The following is a 15,501-nucleotide window of genomic DNA, read 5'->3' on the forward strand; positions in this document are numbered from 1 at the left end:
AGGTAGATAGCAACTATAACTATAAAGTTAACTACTACTGCTGCATTGCGCAGAACTAGGCCTAGGACATAGCTACTACTGCCTATTACTCCCTGTCTGTAGACAACTCTATCTTTTTTAAGTATTAAGGCTTACTGCTGTTTGTCTAGTAGTATAGAGCTTAAGGTAGCGTTGTACTAACGCTATAAGGTTCCTAAGCTCTTCTGCGCTAGGCCTTATACCCTACGCAGTATCTCCTAATAGGACCCTATAAGGGTTATTATAAATAATAAAAGTTTCTCCTTCTCTATATCTACTTCTTATGTGCTGTGTGTATTACTGTAAAGGCCTTCTAGGCCTTTATGTCCTATAACACTTCTAGCAGTTCCTATATTAGTTTTATGTATCTCTTCTATTTAACTAGGACCTATAACTTATTCTGCCTATAAGCCCTCTTTTCTTTTAGGATAGACTCTACCTCCTATTTAGCTAGGGTTAGGTTATCCTCCTCTAGGACAACTAGCAGGCCTAGTCTACTTTCCTGTAGGCGCTGTATTAGTAATAGGTTAGAAGCTGTATATTCTAGTAGGTCTATATGCACTGTCTTGTAGAAGTTACCTAGTAAATCTAAGGTAACTGTTAGAGGGGTAGGAACTGCAACTACTATGTACTAGGCTTGTAACTAGTTAAGCTTCTAGCTTAGCCTATTAGTTTTTACGTTATAGAGGGAAAACTACACTCTATCTCCTATATAGTACTACTCTACAGGCTAACAGCTGTAGTCTATTACGTTCTAGGTGCGTTGTTACACCTATGCCAGTGTTTGGGCCAGCGGGTGCAGAGCTTTGCGTTTACAGGGGTAGCGGGGTAGAGAGTTAGTAAGCAAGGGAAAATCACAACAGTAACAGGAGTGTAAATAGCACTGTAAACACTGTTTCATTCATGTGCAGATCTGTAAACTATTTAATCCTCATCATCTTCATCACTGTCCTCTGAGGAGGAGGAATCCATAGCAAGCTCTAGAGCCGCTACGGACTTCTTTACGTCCCGTACGCACTTACGGACCTCTGTAAGAAATGTTAGCAGCCAGTAGATTTCTTTTACAGGCCTGTAACCTACTCTTCTTCTTCCTCTTCCTCTTCTCCTTCTTCTTCTCCTTCTTGGAGGCGGTGGCGGTGGTGGCGGCGGCGGCGGCGGCGGCGGGGGAGGCAGCAGGGGTGGCGGTGGTGCGGCGGCGCTTCTTGGAGGGGGTGGCAGGGGCAGCGGCAGGGGCAGGGGCAGCAGCAGCGGCAGGGGCAGCGGCAGCGACCTGGCGGCGGGACCTGGAGGGGGTGGCGATGGCGGGGACGGGGACGACGGGGGCGGGCGTGGCTGTAGCAGGGTCAATAAGGTCTGTATGGGGAATGTGGAGGCTGTAAACTTACGGCGGAAGGAGCAGCGGGCGCCCTCACTGCCATAGTGGCAGTTGGCGCACGAGTCGAGCAGCTGGCCTGTAACTACCACGCAGGTAGTATACGGGCCAGCTGCTCGCTGGCAGGAGTCGCATTCGGTGGGGGCGACGCGGCCGACAACCTGCGCGAGCGCAGATTCGAGGTTCTGCTGCCGAACTGCTTACTGTCAGTACAGGGCTCTACAGGACACTTACAGGGGGTTACTTACCAGCGAGGTTGAACTTGCTGGGCTCGTAGCCCGCGCGGAACTCCAGCTGGCGCTGGACTGGCCGAGAAGCCAGCCTTGTGCAGGCCCGCGAGGCGGGCGGCATGGCGAGCAGGGCGGCGGCGGTGGGCGGGCCGGGGGCAGGGGGGAGCGGCGGGAGGGCGGGGGCGGCAGCGAGGGCGGCGGCGGCAGTGGCAGCAGCAGCAGTGGCAGCAGCAGCAGCAGCGGCGGCGTCAGCGGCGGCGGTGTTGGCGGTGTTGGCGGGGGCGGTGTTGGCGGTGTTGGCGGGGGCGGCGAGGGCAGCGGCGGCGTCGGCGGCGGCGGTGTTGGCGGGGGCGGCGACGTCGTCGGCGGGGGCGGAGGAGTCCATATTGATGACCTAGAGAGTAGTAAAACGGGGGGAGGGCGGCTGCCTATATAGTATATCGCAGCCAGCTAGCGGCTGCCAAGACCTGCGATATTTTGGTGTTGTAGCTCACCGTGAATAGTATATTCTGTTTGTCGGGCCAAAACAGTGAATAGGCAGCTATTAAATGACGTTATAGGGCCTGTGGCTATACTGTATCTGGATTGTACGGTCACTGTACGTGGCCTGATTGGTGCTGGATACTGGTACGCGGGGGGTTTGTAAGCTCACGGTGAAGGTCAACCTGCGGGCACAATAGCACCTGTAACGGCAGAATAACTAGGCGGTGACGTACTATTGATAGCCGTTAGCCCGATATACTAGTAGGTTGTGGCAGTGACGTTGACGGGCTGATATACTGGTAGCGGCGACGTTGGCGGGCTGATATACTAGTAGGTTGTGGCTGGCTATAGGAGCACCTCTGGGTATACGATATTAGGGACCGTACAGGATGGCTCATCGCTAGTATCAGGTGCTGGCAGCAGGATTGACAGGCCTGCAAGTGTAGTTACACAGGACATAGCTACGTATAGCTGGCCATGTGTAAACACAGCGTGACGCAGATTAACGCCTATAACAGAGAGTGACTGGCCCTGTGACTTGTTTACAGTGATTGCAAAGGAGAGGCGAACTGGAAACTGGACCCGGCTGACGATAAACGGGAGCTCTCTACTGGTTGAAGTGAGCCTGATACGTGGCAGCAGGCGGAGCTGGCCTGCAAACTCGCCAGATAGGATGCGGGCCTGGATACAGCGGGAGGATATCTGTGTAACCGCTAAACGGGTACCGTTGCAGAGCCCCTGGCTTGGGTACAGGTTCCGTAGAAGCATTATTGGTACGCCTACCTTGAGCAGAAGGCGTGACGGGGGCAGTGACGGGGGCTCAAAGGACTGCAGCAGCTCTACGGGAGGCAGATCCTGTGTTGTATTGTCCTCAACCTCAGCAGAGTCCACTGCAACCAGCTCTACTAGCTCACCAGGGAAGGCAGCAAGCATTGCGGCGTTGATTACAGCCACTGCGTCGTTCCGTACGGCCAGTATAGCACGGCCGTTGAGGACCTGATAGTCCGCAGCAGCCTGCTGGAGGAGGTGCGGCGGATAGACGTGATCCAGGAAGCCCTGTAGGCTGTAGTAGACGGTCATCCAGTCTGGGATGGAGATCAGGCCATCCATCTCACGGGTAGCCAGTCCCCGGCACCAGGCTGCAAAACAGGTGTTGTCAGCCCCAGATAGCACCCGCATATTCTGACGCAGGTGCAGTACGGTCATGTGCGGCCATATGAGCGTAGACTGCTGCAGGCAGGCGTTGACGATGGCAGGCCGCTGGCCCCGGCGGACGACGGGTAGGATCTGGGCAAAATCGCCGCTGGCAATTACAGGGAGGCCGCCAAACAGGGCAGGGGAGCTACGGACGTCCTGCAGCATACGGTGGACTGCCTCGAAGCAGTAACGGTGCTGCATAGGCACCTCGTCCCAGATAACTAGAGTAGCGGCCTGCAGCAGCCGCCCAAGCTCCGAGCCTGGAGCAACAGGGCAGATGGAATCGTCGTGGATATCCAACGGGATCCGGAAACGGGAGTGGGCAGTGCGGCCGCTGGGCAGCAGGACAGCAGCTATACCCGACGACGCAACGCACAGGACCACCCGGCCTGTAGAGCGATAGTAGGCACATATACAGCGCCAGAGGAACGTCTTGCCTGTGCCTGCTGGGCCCTGTACGAAGAAGTGGGCAGTGCTGTGGTCAGCCTCAATAGCGGCAGTAACGGCATCAAATACGGCGCGCTGGTCCATATTCAGCCCTGTAACAGTGTCCCAGAAGGCAGTGTCCTGCCCGTCTGTATCGTAGGCCAGCTCAGCGGCAAGAAGCTGATTCTGCAGCCGTACTCCCCAGTTGAACTGGCACGCAGGGAGTGAGAAATCCGTAAGACGTTTGCCAGACTCTGCCAGCAGCCCTTCTATCAGATACAGGCCGTAGTCAAGGTACGCGTCTGGATCTGCGGATACTAGCAGGGCAGCAGCAGCCTCAGGTAAGTCGTCACACAAATCCGCCTGGAAGGCTGCCCAGATAGCAGCTGGATCTGTAACAGGCCCATTTAAGAGAGCAGCAACGAAGAAGTACCGTAACGCCTGGCCTGTGGCAAACGTAACGGCGTCCTGGAAGCAGGCTACCCAGTCTCCATCGTGTAGCAGTAACCCGCGGGCAGCTGCGGCGGCCTGGAAAGTAGGATACTCTGTGCCGCTAAAGGTACGCAGGTCCGCGTAGGACTGTGGACCCCGTACGGTAGTCAAGAGAAGCCGTAGATAGAACCGTTCACCCTGTAGCGGGCTGCAAAAGTACATGCGGCCAATCGCAGTGCCGCGCTGACGCACGTGCCAGGTCCGTGACGGGAGGTGCCAAACAAACTGGGATGGATAGTCCTGATATAGGACCTCACGGCCATACTCATGGTCAGCGTTGCGCTGGAAGAACGCCGTAAGCGTAGTTACAGATCGCTCCAGGCGGGCTGATAACTCTGCAGTAGTAGCGTTAGCAGGGAACGTAACTATCTGCTCATTCGGTAGGTGGACCGCTAGGGGCACTACAGTGGGCCGCTCCATGTGTACTGGGTACTCAAACAGCCGCCAAACAGCCTCAGATGGACTGATATATCGCCCGTTTAGATGCTGCTTAACCTCATCTGCTTCTGAGACGTTTAGTACTGCCCTGTCAGTGCCCTTGTAGATGTACTTGTGGACGTATTTGATAGCGTGGATAGTGCCGCAAACCTCTACATTGATATGGGCCCAGTACTTACGGAGCAGACCAGGGTTATACGGGACAACCCAGCTGTTATTAAGGTGTACAATACGGCCCTTACACCGTACAGCAAGCGTGCGGCCATCATCCCGGCGCTGATACTCAGGGTACCCGTCCTTATGGACCACTGTAGATGGGCAGTAACGCTTGGGAAAGTTCTTAGAGCACCGCGGCGGGGCGCTGTCGCGCTGAGGCACCATACACGGGGCCTGCAGATTGTGCTCCCCACATGGCCCGTGAAGCATGAAGGTCCGTACAACCTCTGTAAGCAGGCCGTCTGGGTCATCCACAGGGGAAGGGATCTCAGCCCGGATAGTGCTATCAATTGTTACAGGATCCGTGAACGCCTCGCGGTTGTGTGGGGTCAGGAACAGCAGCAGGTGTATATGGGGCAGGCCCCGTTTCTGGTACTCAATCGTGTACACGTGGCCCAGATGGGTGCCGAACAGGTTGCTCTTCACATCGGCTACTAGCTTCTGCACCTTCAGATGGAAGGCCCGGCAGATTAGATCAGGCCGATTCAGGCCTGTCTCCCCAGGGCGGAGCTCACGGGCAACCTCTGGCCAGTATGGGCTAGCTGTAAAAGTGATAAACAGGGTAGGGCGGCCATATCGACGGACGATAGCCATAGAGTCCTGATAGCACTGGCTGACAAATCGTGAGCTGCCTAGATAGGACGACGGCAGGACAACGCGGCGTCCAACAGGGCCTGCCTGGGCGTCGTTGTTGCCCATAACGGCATCAGCAACACCGCTATACAGGTCTGCCCGCAGCTGTGCCTGGTTTGCTCGGATCCAGGCCAGCCGGGCCTGGTCGCAGATAGCCCAGATATCCACAACGTACTGCTGAAACAGCCTGTAGAAGCGGAACGGATTTGTAGTCTGCCCAGGGCGGGGGTGTAGATAGTATCGATAGTAGGTTTGCTGGGTCAGCGACGTCTGCAGACGGGATCCGTCCTGGTTACGGAGCGTTAGCCCCGGCCGCCACCCAGAATCCCCGTGGGGAAACATCAGTACGTAGTGTAGCGGCATGTAAGATGGGTGGGCGGCGCTGATAGTAAACAGGGCGCTGGAGTTACGGGCCGCTAGGACGATGGGACGGGACGTCTCTGCACCTGCTGCGTCAGGTATCACTAGGCCTAGCTCATCGCTAGTAGGTACGTTCTCCCTGCGGCGGTCCTGCCCAGTCTCTAGGGCTAGTGTAAGCCTGCTGGTTAGTATGACGCGGGCGTCTGCAGCGCTACTGTTGAGCCGATCCTGGGCTGTGCGGTATATAGATATATATGGGTTATTGATCTCATATAGCATTGCCGTTAGATCTTGGAGAATCTGGAGCTGTAAGTGGCTGTTCCGCTGGTGGCGGGCGTTGGCAGCGTACTGTGGGTCGTAAAAGTATAGCTGAGCGTACTGCGGCAGGCTTCCCTTGAGAACCTCTACAGGGCCGCTGCGGTGGTATAGGGCCCCGTGGATCTGAAACACCTGCACGCCAGGGCCCTGCGCCCCACGGCTGGTAGGTGTACAGTCTACCGAGGTAAACGCAAAGGCAGCGTTGTAGGCCCGTAGCTCCTTACGGAAGTGCCGCGCTGCTAGAGTATTCGTGTTGAGTAGCTGATACAGGTACGACGGCAGCGGTGTGAGGGCTGGCAGGTCGACCTCGCCGTCCAGGCAGCAGAGAGTAAATCGCGGGTCTGTTACAGAGGTAGTGCTCTTCCGCTCATCTATCCAGTGTAAGGCGCCGCAGGCTGAACAGGGCACCTGCATGCTGCCAATATCGTAGTATACACCATCAGGACGACGTCGCAGGAGCGGGGTGGTGTCCTGTTGGAGCCCTACAAGGACTGTCTTGGGCAGGTCGTCAAACGGGTTATCACTATACTGGGAGCTAGGGGCAGCAGCTGGAGCAGCAGCAGCCGGGTTATTAGGAGTATTACTGGCACTGCCCTCACGGCGTGAGGCCTGTTCAGGGGCGCTAGCACTGGGCGCTGGCTGGGAGGCAGTTAGGCGGTCCCTCTGGGGGCTTGATGGACGTGGAGGTGTAGAGAGACGGCGTCGCCGGCGGCCTGCACGGGACGTCTACTGACTGTAAGCGTAATCAGAGAGAGGGGGAGGTAGTAGTTACGGCACTGCAGTTGCTACATGGCTGGTAGACGCCCCCTATCCGGTTGCGGCGGAAGTTAGCAGATGGGAGATAGGTCCTACAGCTGCTGCAAAATACTTGGGATGATGGCTGGCTGACGGCTAGGGAAAAGACTGGAGGGGGGGGGGGCTAGAACACGCCGTGGACGGGCCATACGAACCTGTAGCGAGCCTGTACAGGACCTGTAAAGCTTTTTACAGGAGTTTACAGGAGCAGATTACCGGAACAATATAGGGCCGCTACGGGCGGTGTAGGACGTCAGTATAGCTGAGAGTTGACGCTAGAGGGTGCACGGCCAGAAAACGACAACTTTACACGTCTGCTGCGCCCGCTACAGGGCTGATTAATTTGTCTCAAGCAGATAGGCAGGTAGCGGCGAGTTTTATCAGCCATCTGGCACTTATTTCAGGGCTTACAGGGGCTTTGTTGGGGAGATCACTTTAACCTGTTTATATATAAGAAGATGCTATAGCTGCCTAGGTAAGCTCTGTACCTTACTAGAGGTAGTTTAGGAAATAGACTGCCTGTCCCTGTAGTATGTTCTAGCTAATAGTTAGTAGTACTGTTGTCTGTAGAAGGTCTATATTATACCTATAGAGGAGTAGGTTAGAACTAACCCTAGTAACTAAAGAGTTGCAATTATTAAGTGCTAGTTAGCAGGCTAGAAGATAGTTAGGCTAGTTATTCTGTTTAAAGTTAACTATAACCTATAGGACTGCCTACACCTCTTAGTTAGCACACTCTATCCCTCTGTCTGTCTAGGGGTAGTAGGCTGTAAAGAGTAGCTAGTCTACCCCTATAAGGCTACACAGCATTGTCTAAAAGTGTCCCAGCTAGTCTAAGCTGCAGTCTAAGATTATAGAGCTAGAAAAGCCTTAGAACTACTACTATATGTTGTAGAAGACCTTAGTGCAATATTCTATAGTTATAGAAGTTATTGCCTTAAGCTACATATACTTAGAGAGGTAATCTGTAATAACTAAGAGATAGTGTAGTGCGTCCTTATTATCCTAAAGGAGGTTAACTATAAAGTCTATAGAAATCTAGGACTAAAAACAGTTAGTAATAGGCAATAGCTAAAGTAAGCTCTACTATTAGTACTGTAATACGTGCGCGCTATAATAGTAGTAGTTATAGACATAACACTAAATATCCTGTAATATCCCCTCCTAGTAGAAGTTATGTCTAATAATGTAGAATATGGCATTAGCCCCTAGATAGCCTGTTAGGTTAGATTTGTATACCCTTTAGATTATTATAGTTGTAAGTAGCTTCTAACACAGAACCTATATAACCCTACACTACAGCAGCGTGCTATAAGCACTAAGCATATAATCTACAATTTACTAAGTAGTCTTAGCCTTAGGAGGGAACTAGTAGGCCCCCTTATAGATAGTAGATAGGCGCGCTATATGCCCTGCGTCCTGCTAAATGCCTTTATCCTACAGTAATTACATATGCGTGTTAATAAAAAGTAGAGGTATACTAAGGTCTAGTATACTAATTACTAACGTACTCCACAGTCGAGCAGATCACACGATCGAGCGGATCACTCAAAACCCCACCAAAATTGCCTAAAACCACAACCCTTTATCTCAACAACCACGCAATAAAATCTTCTAAAATTTTCAGGACAGGGCTGCACTAATATAAATAAGAGTATTTAAAAGTCTTAGAGTGCTAGAATCTATAACACAGACGTTATTAAGCGATTACTGTTTTACAGGGGTGTTTAGCACTATTTGCAGGCTATTTCTATAACTATTATAGCTATAAAGCTGAAATCTAGATATGTACTTACTAATAACTATACAATACTATTCTGAGATTTTAAGAAGATTTTATTGCGTGGTTGTTGAAATAAAGGGTTGTAGTTTTGGACAATTTTGGTGGGGTTTTGAGTGATCCGCTCGATCGTGTGATCCGCTCGACCGTGGAGTACGTTAATACTAAAACTAGGGTTATTATCCTATAGACCCCCCCTAACTTCCTATTATAGTCCTGTTCCTAGCACCTTAGCGCATCTAGTTAGGCTACTAGGCGCCCTAGGCAGAAGCAAAGATAGAAACAGAACTTTAATAGCTCTTCTACCTATTAGTGCTGCCTCTTACTTAACCTACGCGCTGTTATAAAGTACTAGAGGTTCTTATAGTTAGTAAGGATAGTAAACAGCCTAGCAACTAACCCTAATTTAGCTACCTAGACCCCTAGGCACTTTATAACAGTAGTTAACTCCTTATTATAGATAGTGTAGTTCTGTTATTCTATTATAAGTATAGCAGAGTAATACGCAAATAGGTAAAGCACCTTCCTATGCTATTAAGAAAGGCAGCTGCCTAGCGCCTTGCTAGAGTAGTCTACCTTTAATAGTGTTTCTTACTTAGGGTCTTACTAGGCTAGGACTAGTTCTGTTATAAATGCGTTCTTTAGCTAGTAGAACGCTGCGTCCTCCTCCTGCCCCTCTCTAAACAGGGTATCCTTTCCTATAAGTTAATTAAGTAGGGTAGTAATATTAGAGAAGGCTAGGATAAAGTCCTAGTAGAAGTTAACAAACTCTAGGAAACTGTAGACCCTGCGTAAAGACTGTAGGGCTTCCTAATTACAGATAGCCTTAACCTTCTTAGGGTTAGAATAAATGTCCTTTCTAGCTTCTATAATATATCCTAGGTAGTGTACTTTCTTTACTATAAATACGTACTTCTTAAAATCTAAATATAGCCCTACATTGCGTAGAAGCGTAAGGACTCTGCTAACCTTCCCTAAGTAGTCTGTTCTAGACCTACTACTGTAAACTAGGACATTATCTAGGTACGTAGTAGTATAGTTACCTAATATCACTTAAAGCACGCTGTTAATATAACGCTAGAAGGACGCTAGTGCTCTAGCTAGGCTAAACAGGTAGACTAGCTACTTAAAGAGCCTAAAACAGGTACAGAACGTAGTAAGGTGCTTATCCCCTTCTGTAACACAAATCTAGTAAAATACTAAACAGACATTAACCTTAGAGAACTAGTAGGCACTCCCTAGTGTACGCAAGGTCTCCTTAATAAGAGAGAGTAGGTACTAGTTAGTAATTATAATGCTATTAAGTGCGTAATAGTCTACGCACATACGCTACCTACTAGAAGACTTTTTAACTAGCAGGACTAGGGCCCCTACTAGGGAAGAGGAGGTGTAGATCTACCCCTTATCTATTAGTGCTAACACCTATTTCTATAGCTTAAGTAGCTAATCCCTTAGCATGTTATACAGAGGGCCCTAGGGTAGAGGCTTCTTCTTTCTAGACTAGTTGCGTTACAACTATATGTAGTAATCTATCCAGCCCCTATATAGGGAAAGGCTAGAGGCCTTACTCTTATTAAATAGGTCCTAAAACTAGACTAACTTAAGGGGAAGAGGGTCTACCTCCTCTGCCGTCCCTTACGCTCCTAGGGATTAAACTAAGAGGATTTTAGTAATGTTGTAGAGGCTTATAAAGACAAACTAGTCCCTAGGCAGGCTCTTCTAGAGCCTATTAGCTAGGGTCTTGTTAAACTTAGTTACTAATAGAAGAGCTACGTAAATGTTTACTGTATACTATAAGGATTTATAAATAATAAGGTTTCCTACCTATTATATCCTTAGTATGCCCTTTTCTACGTCTAACACTACGCCCTCTTATTAGAGCTAGGGTTTCCCTAAAATAACATCCTAGCTTAGACCTAGCACTACGTAGGCTACAGCCTGCAAGTGCTACCTGTTTAAGTTATACCTAAACAGGACTAAACAGGAGATTATAGACTTCCTACTAGTACCTACTACTTACGCTAAGTGTTGTAGCAGCACCTTAATAAAGTCTCCTTCTAAGCGCGTAGTAAAGTTATTACTTACTACGCTAAAGCATTTATACCCTAAGTCTACTAGCGCGTTAGCCTAAATTACCCTATTAATAACTAATAGAATATAGAATAGGGGCTTGTCTATAGAGTCTGTAATAGCTCCCCTAGCAGCCTACAATGCCCCTACACTAGTAGTCTCCTCTACTAATATACTCTTACAGTACTTCTAACTTAGACTTATATTAGAAGCAGCTAGTTTCCCCTATACAAACTAGCCTCTTTCTTACCTAAAATTATTACTACCTATACTGTAGTTACTACTGCGTTAGTATAATCCTAGTAAATATATCCTTCTTTGCTGCAACAGGTATATAGGTTAGCCTCCTAGTATTGCTAAAATACCTTATTAGGAACCTACATAGCCTAGTTAGGAGCAGACTACTTCTAACCCCTACGCTTAGCACTACTACTAGTGCAAACTGTAGATATAACTGTTATCTTAACATTACTGTTCTTATTATACTTAGGTAGCGCCTAGGTAGAGATATAGCGTAGCTAGTTTTCTATAGCTATAGTCTTAATGTCTATAGTAATAGACTTATACTCTATAATAGCTACGTTATAATCTATATAGGTTACTCCTTAGTTTATTACTATATTATAGATGTTTATGTTTAGAGCCTAGCAGAGCTTTAATAGGCGTTGTTCTCTATTCTAGTAGAGGCTGCTACTTTGCACTAGTAGCTGCTTAAACTAGATAAAAAAGTCTGAGAACAACTTGTTAGGACCTTAACAGACGCTTTCTAGTTTTGCCTAGGCCTGTTCCTAGCTGTAGTTATTGCTGTAGTAGAATTCTAGGTATACTAGGAAGTCCTCTAGGCTCTATACACCTTAGGTACCCCTAATCTTATAGAATAGAGCTATATCTTATTATATAGACGTACTAAGCTAGGACTATATAAAGGTAAATATGTCCTATAGCCTACTAATAAAGGACATGTCTACCTATAGCTTATATTCTATTATAACCTACTACGCCTTAAATAAGGATTTGTCTCTAGTAAAGGCCTTACCTATAGGAAGAGGTTTCCTATAGGCTACAGACGTCTGCATAGGGGCATGCAGGCCTAGGGCAGATGCTAAAAACAGCGCTTTATAAGGCGGGTTAGAGGCTAGGGTAGACGTTAACAGGTACAGCGTTACTTCTAAGGAGGATAATAGGACTGTAGACACAGGTCTAGTATAGGCGCTAGCTGTTTATACTAGAGATTCTACAAACATATATATATTAGAGTTATTATACTTAAGTAATACTATATACTTATTAGTAGCTAATAAGGCTTACTGTAAGTTTGTTATAAACTACAACATTTAGGCTATAAATTCCTAAAGGGTTAAGAGGACAGATTTATTTAAGAGGTTATTCTAGGAGCTAGCTAACATAGTATAAGTACTAGCTGTTCTCCTAAAAGAAGAAATATAAATGTTAAGGACTAGCCTTAGGGTAGGATGTAATAAGGGTTAATATAGTATTATATCTCTTAAGGAGGTAACATATTACATGTCCTTCTAATATGTCTGTAGGGCACGTAACTGCCCTATCTCGCTTAAGGCTTAGACAAGGTCTAAGCCTATAACAGTAATACTTACTTAATTATACAGCAATTATCTTACCTAACAGTCTCTTTAGCAGCTACTTCTTAGGCGTTCTATCTTCTAGTAGGGACGCAACTGTGTGTATAGTCTTAGACTTTAGTTACTAACTTAGGGAGCTGTTAAGCTAGTTACTAGATAGTAAGTACTAATACGTCTACAGAGACGCAGCTTTTAGAAGCTAAGATTATGTGCTAGGACCTTATAAGGACATTAATAGTAAGTATTTAACACTAAAGCAGAAGAAGATTAATTAGTAGTTGTTAACTAAGCAGATTGTAGTTAAGTAAGGCTTTAGTAGTATAAAGAGAAGCTTTAAATTACTACAACTACGTACCTTAATAGTAATAGGCCTGTTACTAGTTAGGTTGTATATACTAGTCTTTACGTTTCTATAGAACTACTAGGCTTATATAAGAGGTAGGAATTAGATCTCTTAGGCCTTTAATATAGCTACGCTGTTATTAAAGGAGTATTTAAGTAGAAGATTTAAGTTAAACAGTAACACTAGAGATTAATAGTTTTAGGTAGCTGTGCCTAGCTGTACAGTTACGTTTATAATAGTAAAAAATAATGTTATTAATAAGATTAGCAGAAAACTCTGCGTTACTTACTATATGTAAGTAATAACTATTAAATTTGTATATATAGTAACTAAAAAGTTAATAGGTAGTAACATTATTAGTATTTTATATAGCTAGCCTACTAAAACACTAAAGAATCTAGGCAGCAGAATCTCTACAATTACCCTAAAAAAGTAAGGCTTAGTGCAGGGTAGCAAAACCTAGGCGCTGTAATCTCTTACTGCCTTCCTAATTAGGTAAAGCGTTACTAAATTAGCATAAAGCCTGTGCAGCAGCTTAAAGTTAGTAATAGAGTAGTAATAGCATTTGCAAAAGTATTAAAACTCCCTTACAGCTACCTACATACCTTAATAACCCTGCCTTAACTACTATAATAACACTATAATATTAGTAATACTAGTGTTTATCTACTATATTGTCTAACTCTACTGCTTTAACTACTTATTAATATTCTCCTCTAGCGCCTTAAGGCGCATCTTAGTCTTAGTTTAACTCTGTTTAACAAAGCTCTAGAGGTTAGCTTCCCTACATAAGGTAGCTATAGCAGCAGCTATCTTAGAGGCACTAGCTTTAGTTGCTTAGGCTAAGGTTTTAATAGACTTACTAATAGCTTTAGCAGACACCTTAGCTTACTGTTTAAACTTCTTCCTAGCACTATTTAGCGTTAATAAGCTATAATTTAACTAAGAAGTACTACTATAAGCAACTAACTATAAGCGCTTAGTGTCTTAGTTAGTCTATCTATTATTGCTGCTATCCTCTACGTTAATAGCCTTACTTAGTTTGTTAGAGTAAGTCTTTACTAACCCTACCTTAGCCTTCTACTTAGCAGTCTACTGCAGCGTCTCTCTCTTTTTACACTTACTAATATTTAACTTTACCTTAGCAATAATATAAGCTAACTGCTCTCTTAGAATATTAAGGTGCTCCTAGTAGCTGCTGTGTCTTATCTCTTTACTAGACATGTTATCTACTTTAATCTTAGCGTCTTAGTTACCTATTATAGTGTTAAAAAACTTTATTATTACTAACGTACTCCACAGTCGAGCGGATCACACGATCGAGCGGATCACTCAAAACCCCACCAAAATTGTCCAAAACTACAACCCTTTATTTCAACAACCACGCAATAAAATCTTCTTAAAATCTCAGAATAGTATTGTATAGTTATTAGTAAGTACATATCTAGATTTCAGCTTTATAGCTATAATAGTTATAGAAATAGCCTGCAAATAGTGCTAAACACCCCTGTAAAACAGTAATCGCTTAATAACGTCTGTGTTATAGATTCTAGCACTCTAAGACTTTTAAATACTCTTATTTATATTAGTGCAGCCCTGTCCTGAAAATTTTAGAAGATTTTATTGCGTGGTTGTTGAGATAAAGGGTTGTGGTTTTAGGCAATTTTGGTGGGGTTTTGAGTGATCCGCTCGATCGTGTGATCCGCTCGACTGTGGAGTACGTTATCTCTAATATATTGCAATTATCCTTTATAAACATCTTCTAGATAAATTAATAGAAGTTACTCTTACCCTATAGGTGTAACTTCTATATATAAGACGTTGTAGCTATCTCTATAAGCACTTACTTCTCTAGTAAACTTATACACTTAGGTTAAGTCCTACCTTAACTATTCTTAGGTCTACTGTTATTAGGTAGCATACTACTACTTCTACGCAGCTAGTTTAATAATACTACTATAATATAACGCTTAGCTTTAAGGACTTATTTAACAGCAAGGTAGATAGAAGTTAAGGCTAATAAGACGTTATAGTTAATAGCTATTAATAACAATATAGGTAGATAAGATAGCATTGCTAGTAATAGTAACTAGGGGTTAACAACAGCTACTTCCGCAGCAGAGGCCTTAATTTTAGAAGCCTGCTTAGCTACCTACATAAGGGTGCTAGGGTTAAGCTGTTAGCTATAGGTTTGTAAACCTAGTAGGTTACCTATCTTTTAACTCTAGTAACTAATTAGCTTACAGTAAAAAATCTAGTTTACCCTACAAGTTTACCCTAAGTTTGTTATAAACTTGTATTTGCACGCTAAGAGGGTAGCGTTGTTTTTGTCTTATCTAACTTAGAACAGACTGTCTAGTAGGGCCCCCTAACTAGTCTTACGCCACCCTGCTGACTTATTGACGGAAACAGCTATCTGTCACGGAAAAACCGATCATCTAAACCCCTCCAGTGCCGCATCTTACTGTACCGGATGAATTACTTGGCATCCCTGATTAAAATGAGGCTCCAGAGCAAGTCCGTTGCCTGGAACAGGAGCTGTTAGAAAGCACTCGGACAAAGGAGCGTTTTGCACTGCCTGACCTTGCTTATGTCGAGTGGCGTGTGTATGGTAAGAAGCAGTACCGTCAATCGCTACGTTCCCCGGTATTTCTCGCATTTCAGTACGCTGTGCTCACTCGTGTAGTGATTTGGTTGGAAGTATGTTCGCAAAGACTGGCCGATTTGTTACG

The 15,501-nt window shown here is 46.0% G+C and overlaps 2 protein-coding genes across 2 annotated transcripts, besides 24 other annotated features; both read right to left on the reverse strand.

Moving 5' to 3' along the window:
* Positions 1–798: part of a mobile genetic element that runs on past the window's edge.
* Positions 794–1,098: a mobile genetic element.
* EKO05_0000261 (uncharacterized protein) lies at positions 943–2,005 on the reverse strand (the record flags this gene model as incomplete). Its single annotated transcript, XM_059635403.1, has 4 exons — positions 943–1,046; positions 1,099–1,371; positions 1,404–1,586; positions 1,639–2,005. The coding sequence occupies 4 exons, from the start codon at positions 2,003–2,005 to the stop codon at positions 943–945; spliced, it is 927 nt and encodes a 308-aa protein (XP_059491386.1).
* Positions 1,099–1,141: a tandem repeat.
* Positions 1,142–1,231: a mobile genetic element.
* Positions 1,142–1,231: a tandem repeat.
* Positions 1,232–1,286: a tandem repeat.
* Positions 1,287–1,344: a tandem repeat.
* Positions 1,287–1,876: a mobile genetic element.
* Positions 1,730–1,876: a tandem repeat.
* Positions 1,877–1,923: a tandem repeat.
* Positions 1,924–1,998: a tandem repeat.
* Positions 1,924–7,434: a mobile genetic element.
* Positions 2,071–6,597, reverse strand: EKO05_0000262 (uncharacterized protein; the record flags this gene model as incomplete). Its single annotated transcript, XM_038944646.2, has 3 exons — positions 2,071–2,216; positions 2,273–2,335; positions 2,490–6,597. 3 exons carry the CDS (start codon positions 6,595–6,597, stop codon positions 2,071–2,073), a joined length of 4,317 nt encoding a protein of 1,438 aa, XP_038802802.2.
* Positions 2,456–6,615: a mobile genetic element.
* Positions 2,456–6,630: a mobile genetic element.
* Positions 2,525–6,633: a mobile genetic element.
* Positions 2,528–5,523: a mobile genetic element.
* Positions 2,636–5,256: a mobile genetic element.
* Positions 6,725–6,747: a tandem repeat.
* A 2-nt stretch (positions 7,435–7,436) lies between the features above and the next one.
* Positions 7,437–8,484: a mobile genetic element.
* Positions 8,476–8,922: a dispersed repeat.
* Positions 8,918–12,430: a mobile genetic element.
* Positions 12,424–14,058: a dispersed repeat.
* Positions 14,047–14,494: a dispersed repeat.
* Positions 14,493–15,220: a dispersed repeat.
* Between the last annotated feature and the right edge of the window lie 281 nt (positions 15,221–15,501).

Source organism: Ascochyta rabiei, chromosome 1 (assembly GCF_004011695.2).
Source record: "Ascochyta rabiei chromosome 1, complete sequence".
Classification (NCBI taxonomy): domain Eukaryota; kingdom Fungi; phylum Ascomycota; class Dothideomycetes; order Pleosporales; family Didymellaceae; genus Ascochyta; species Ascochyta rabiei.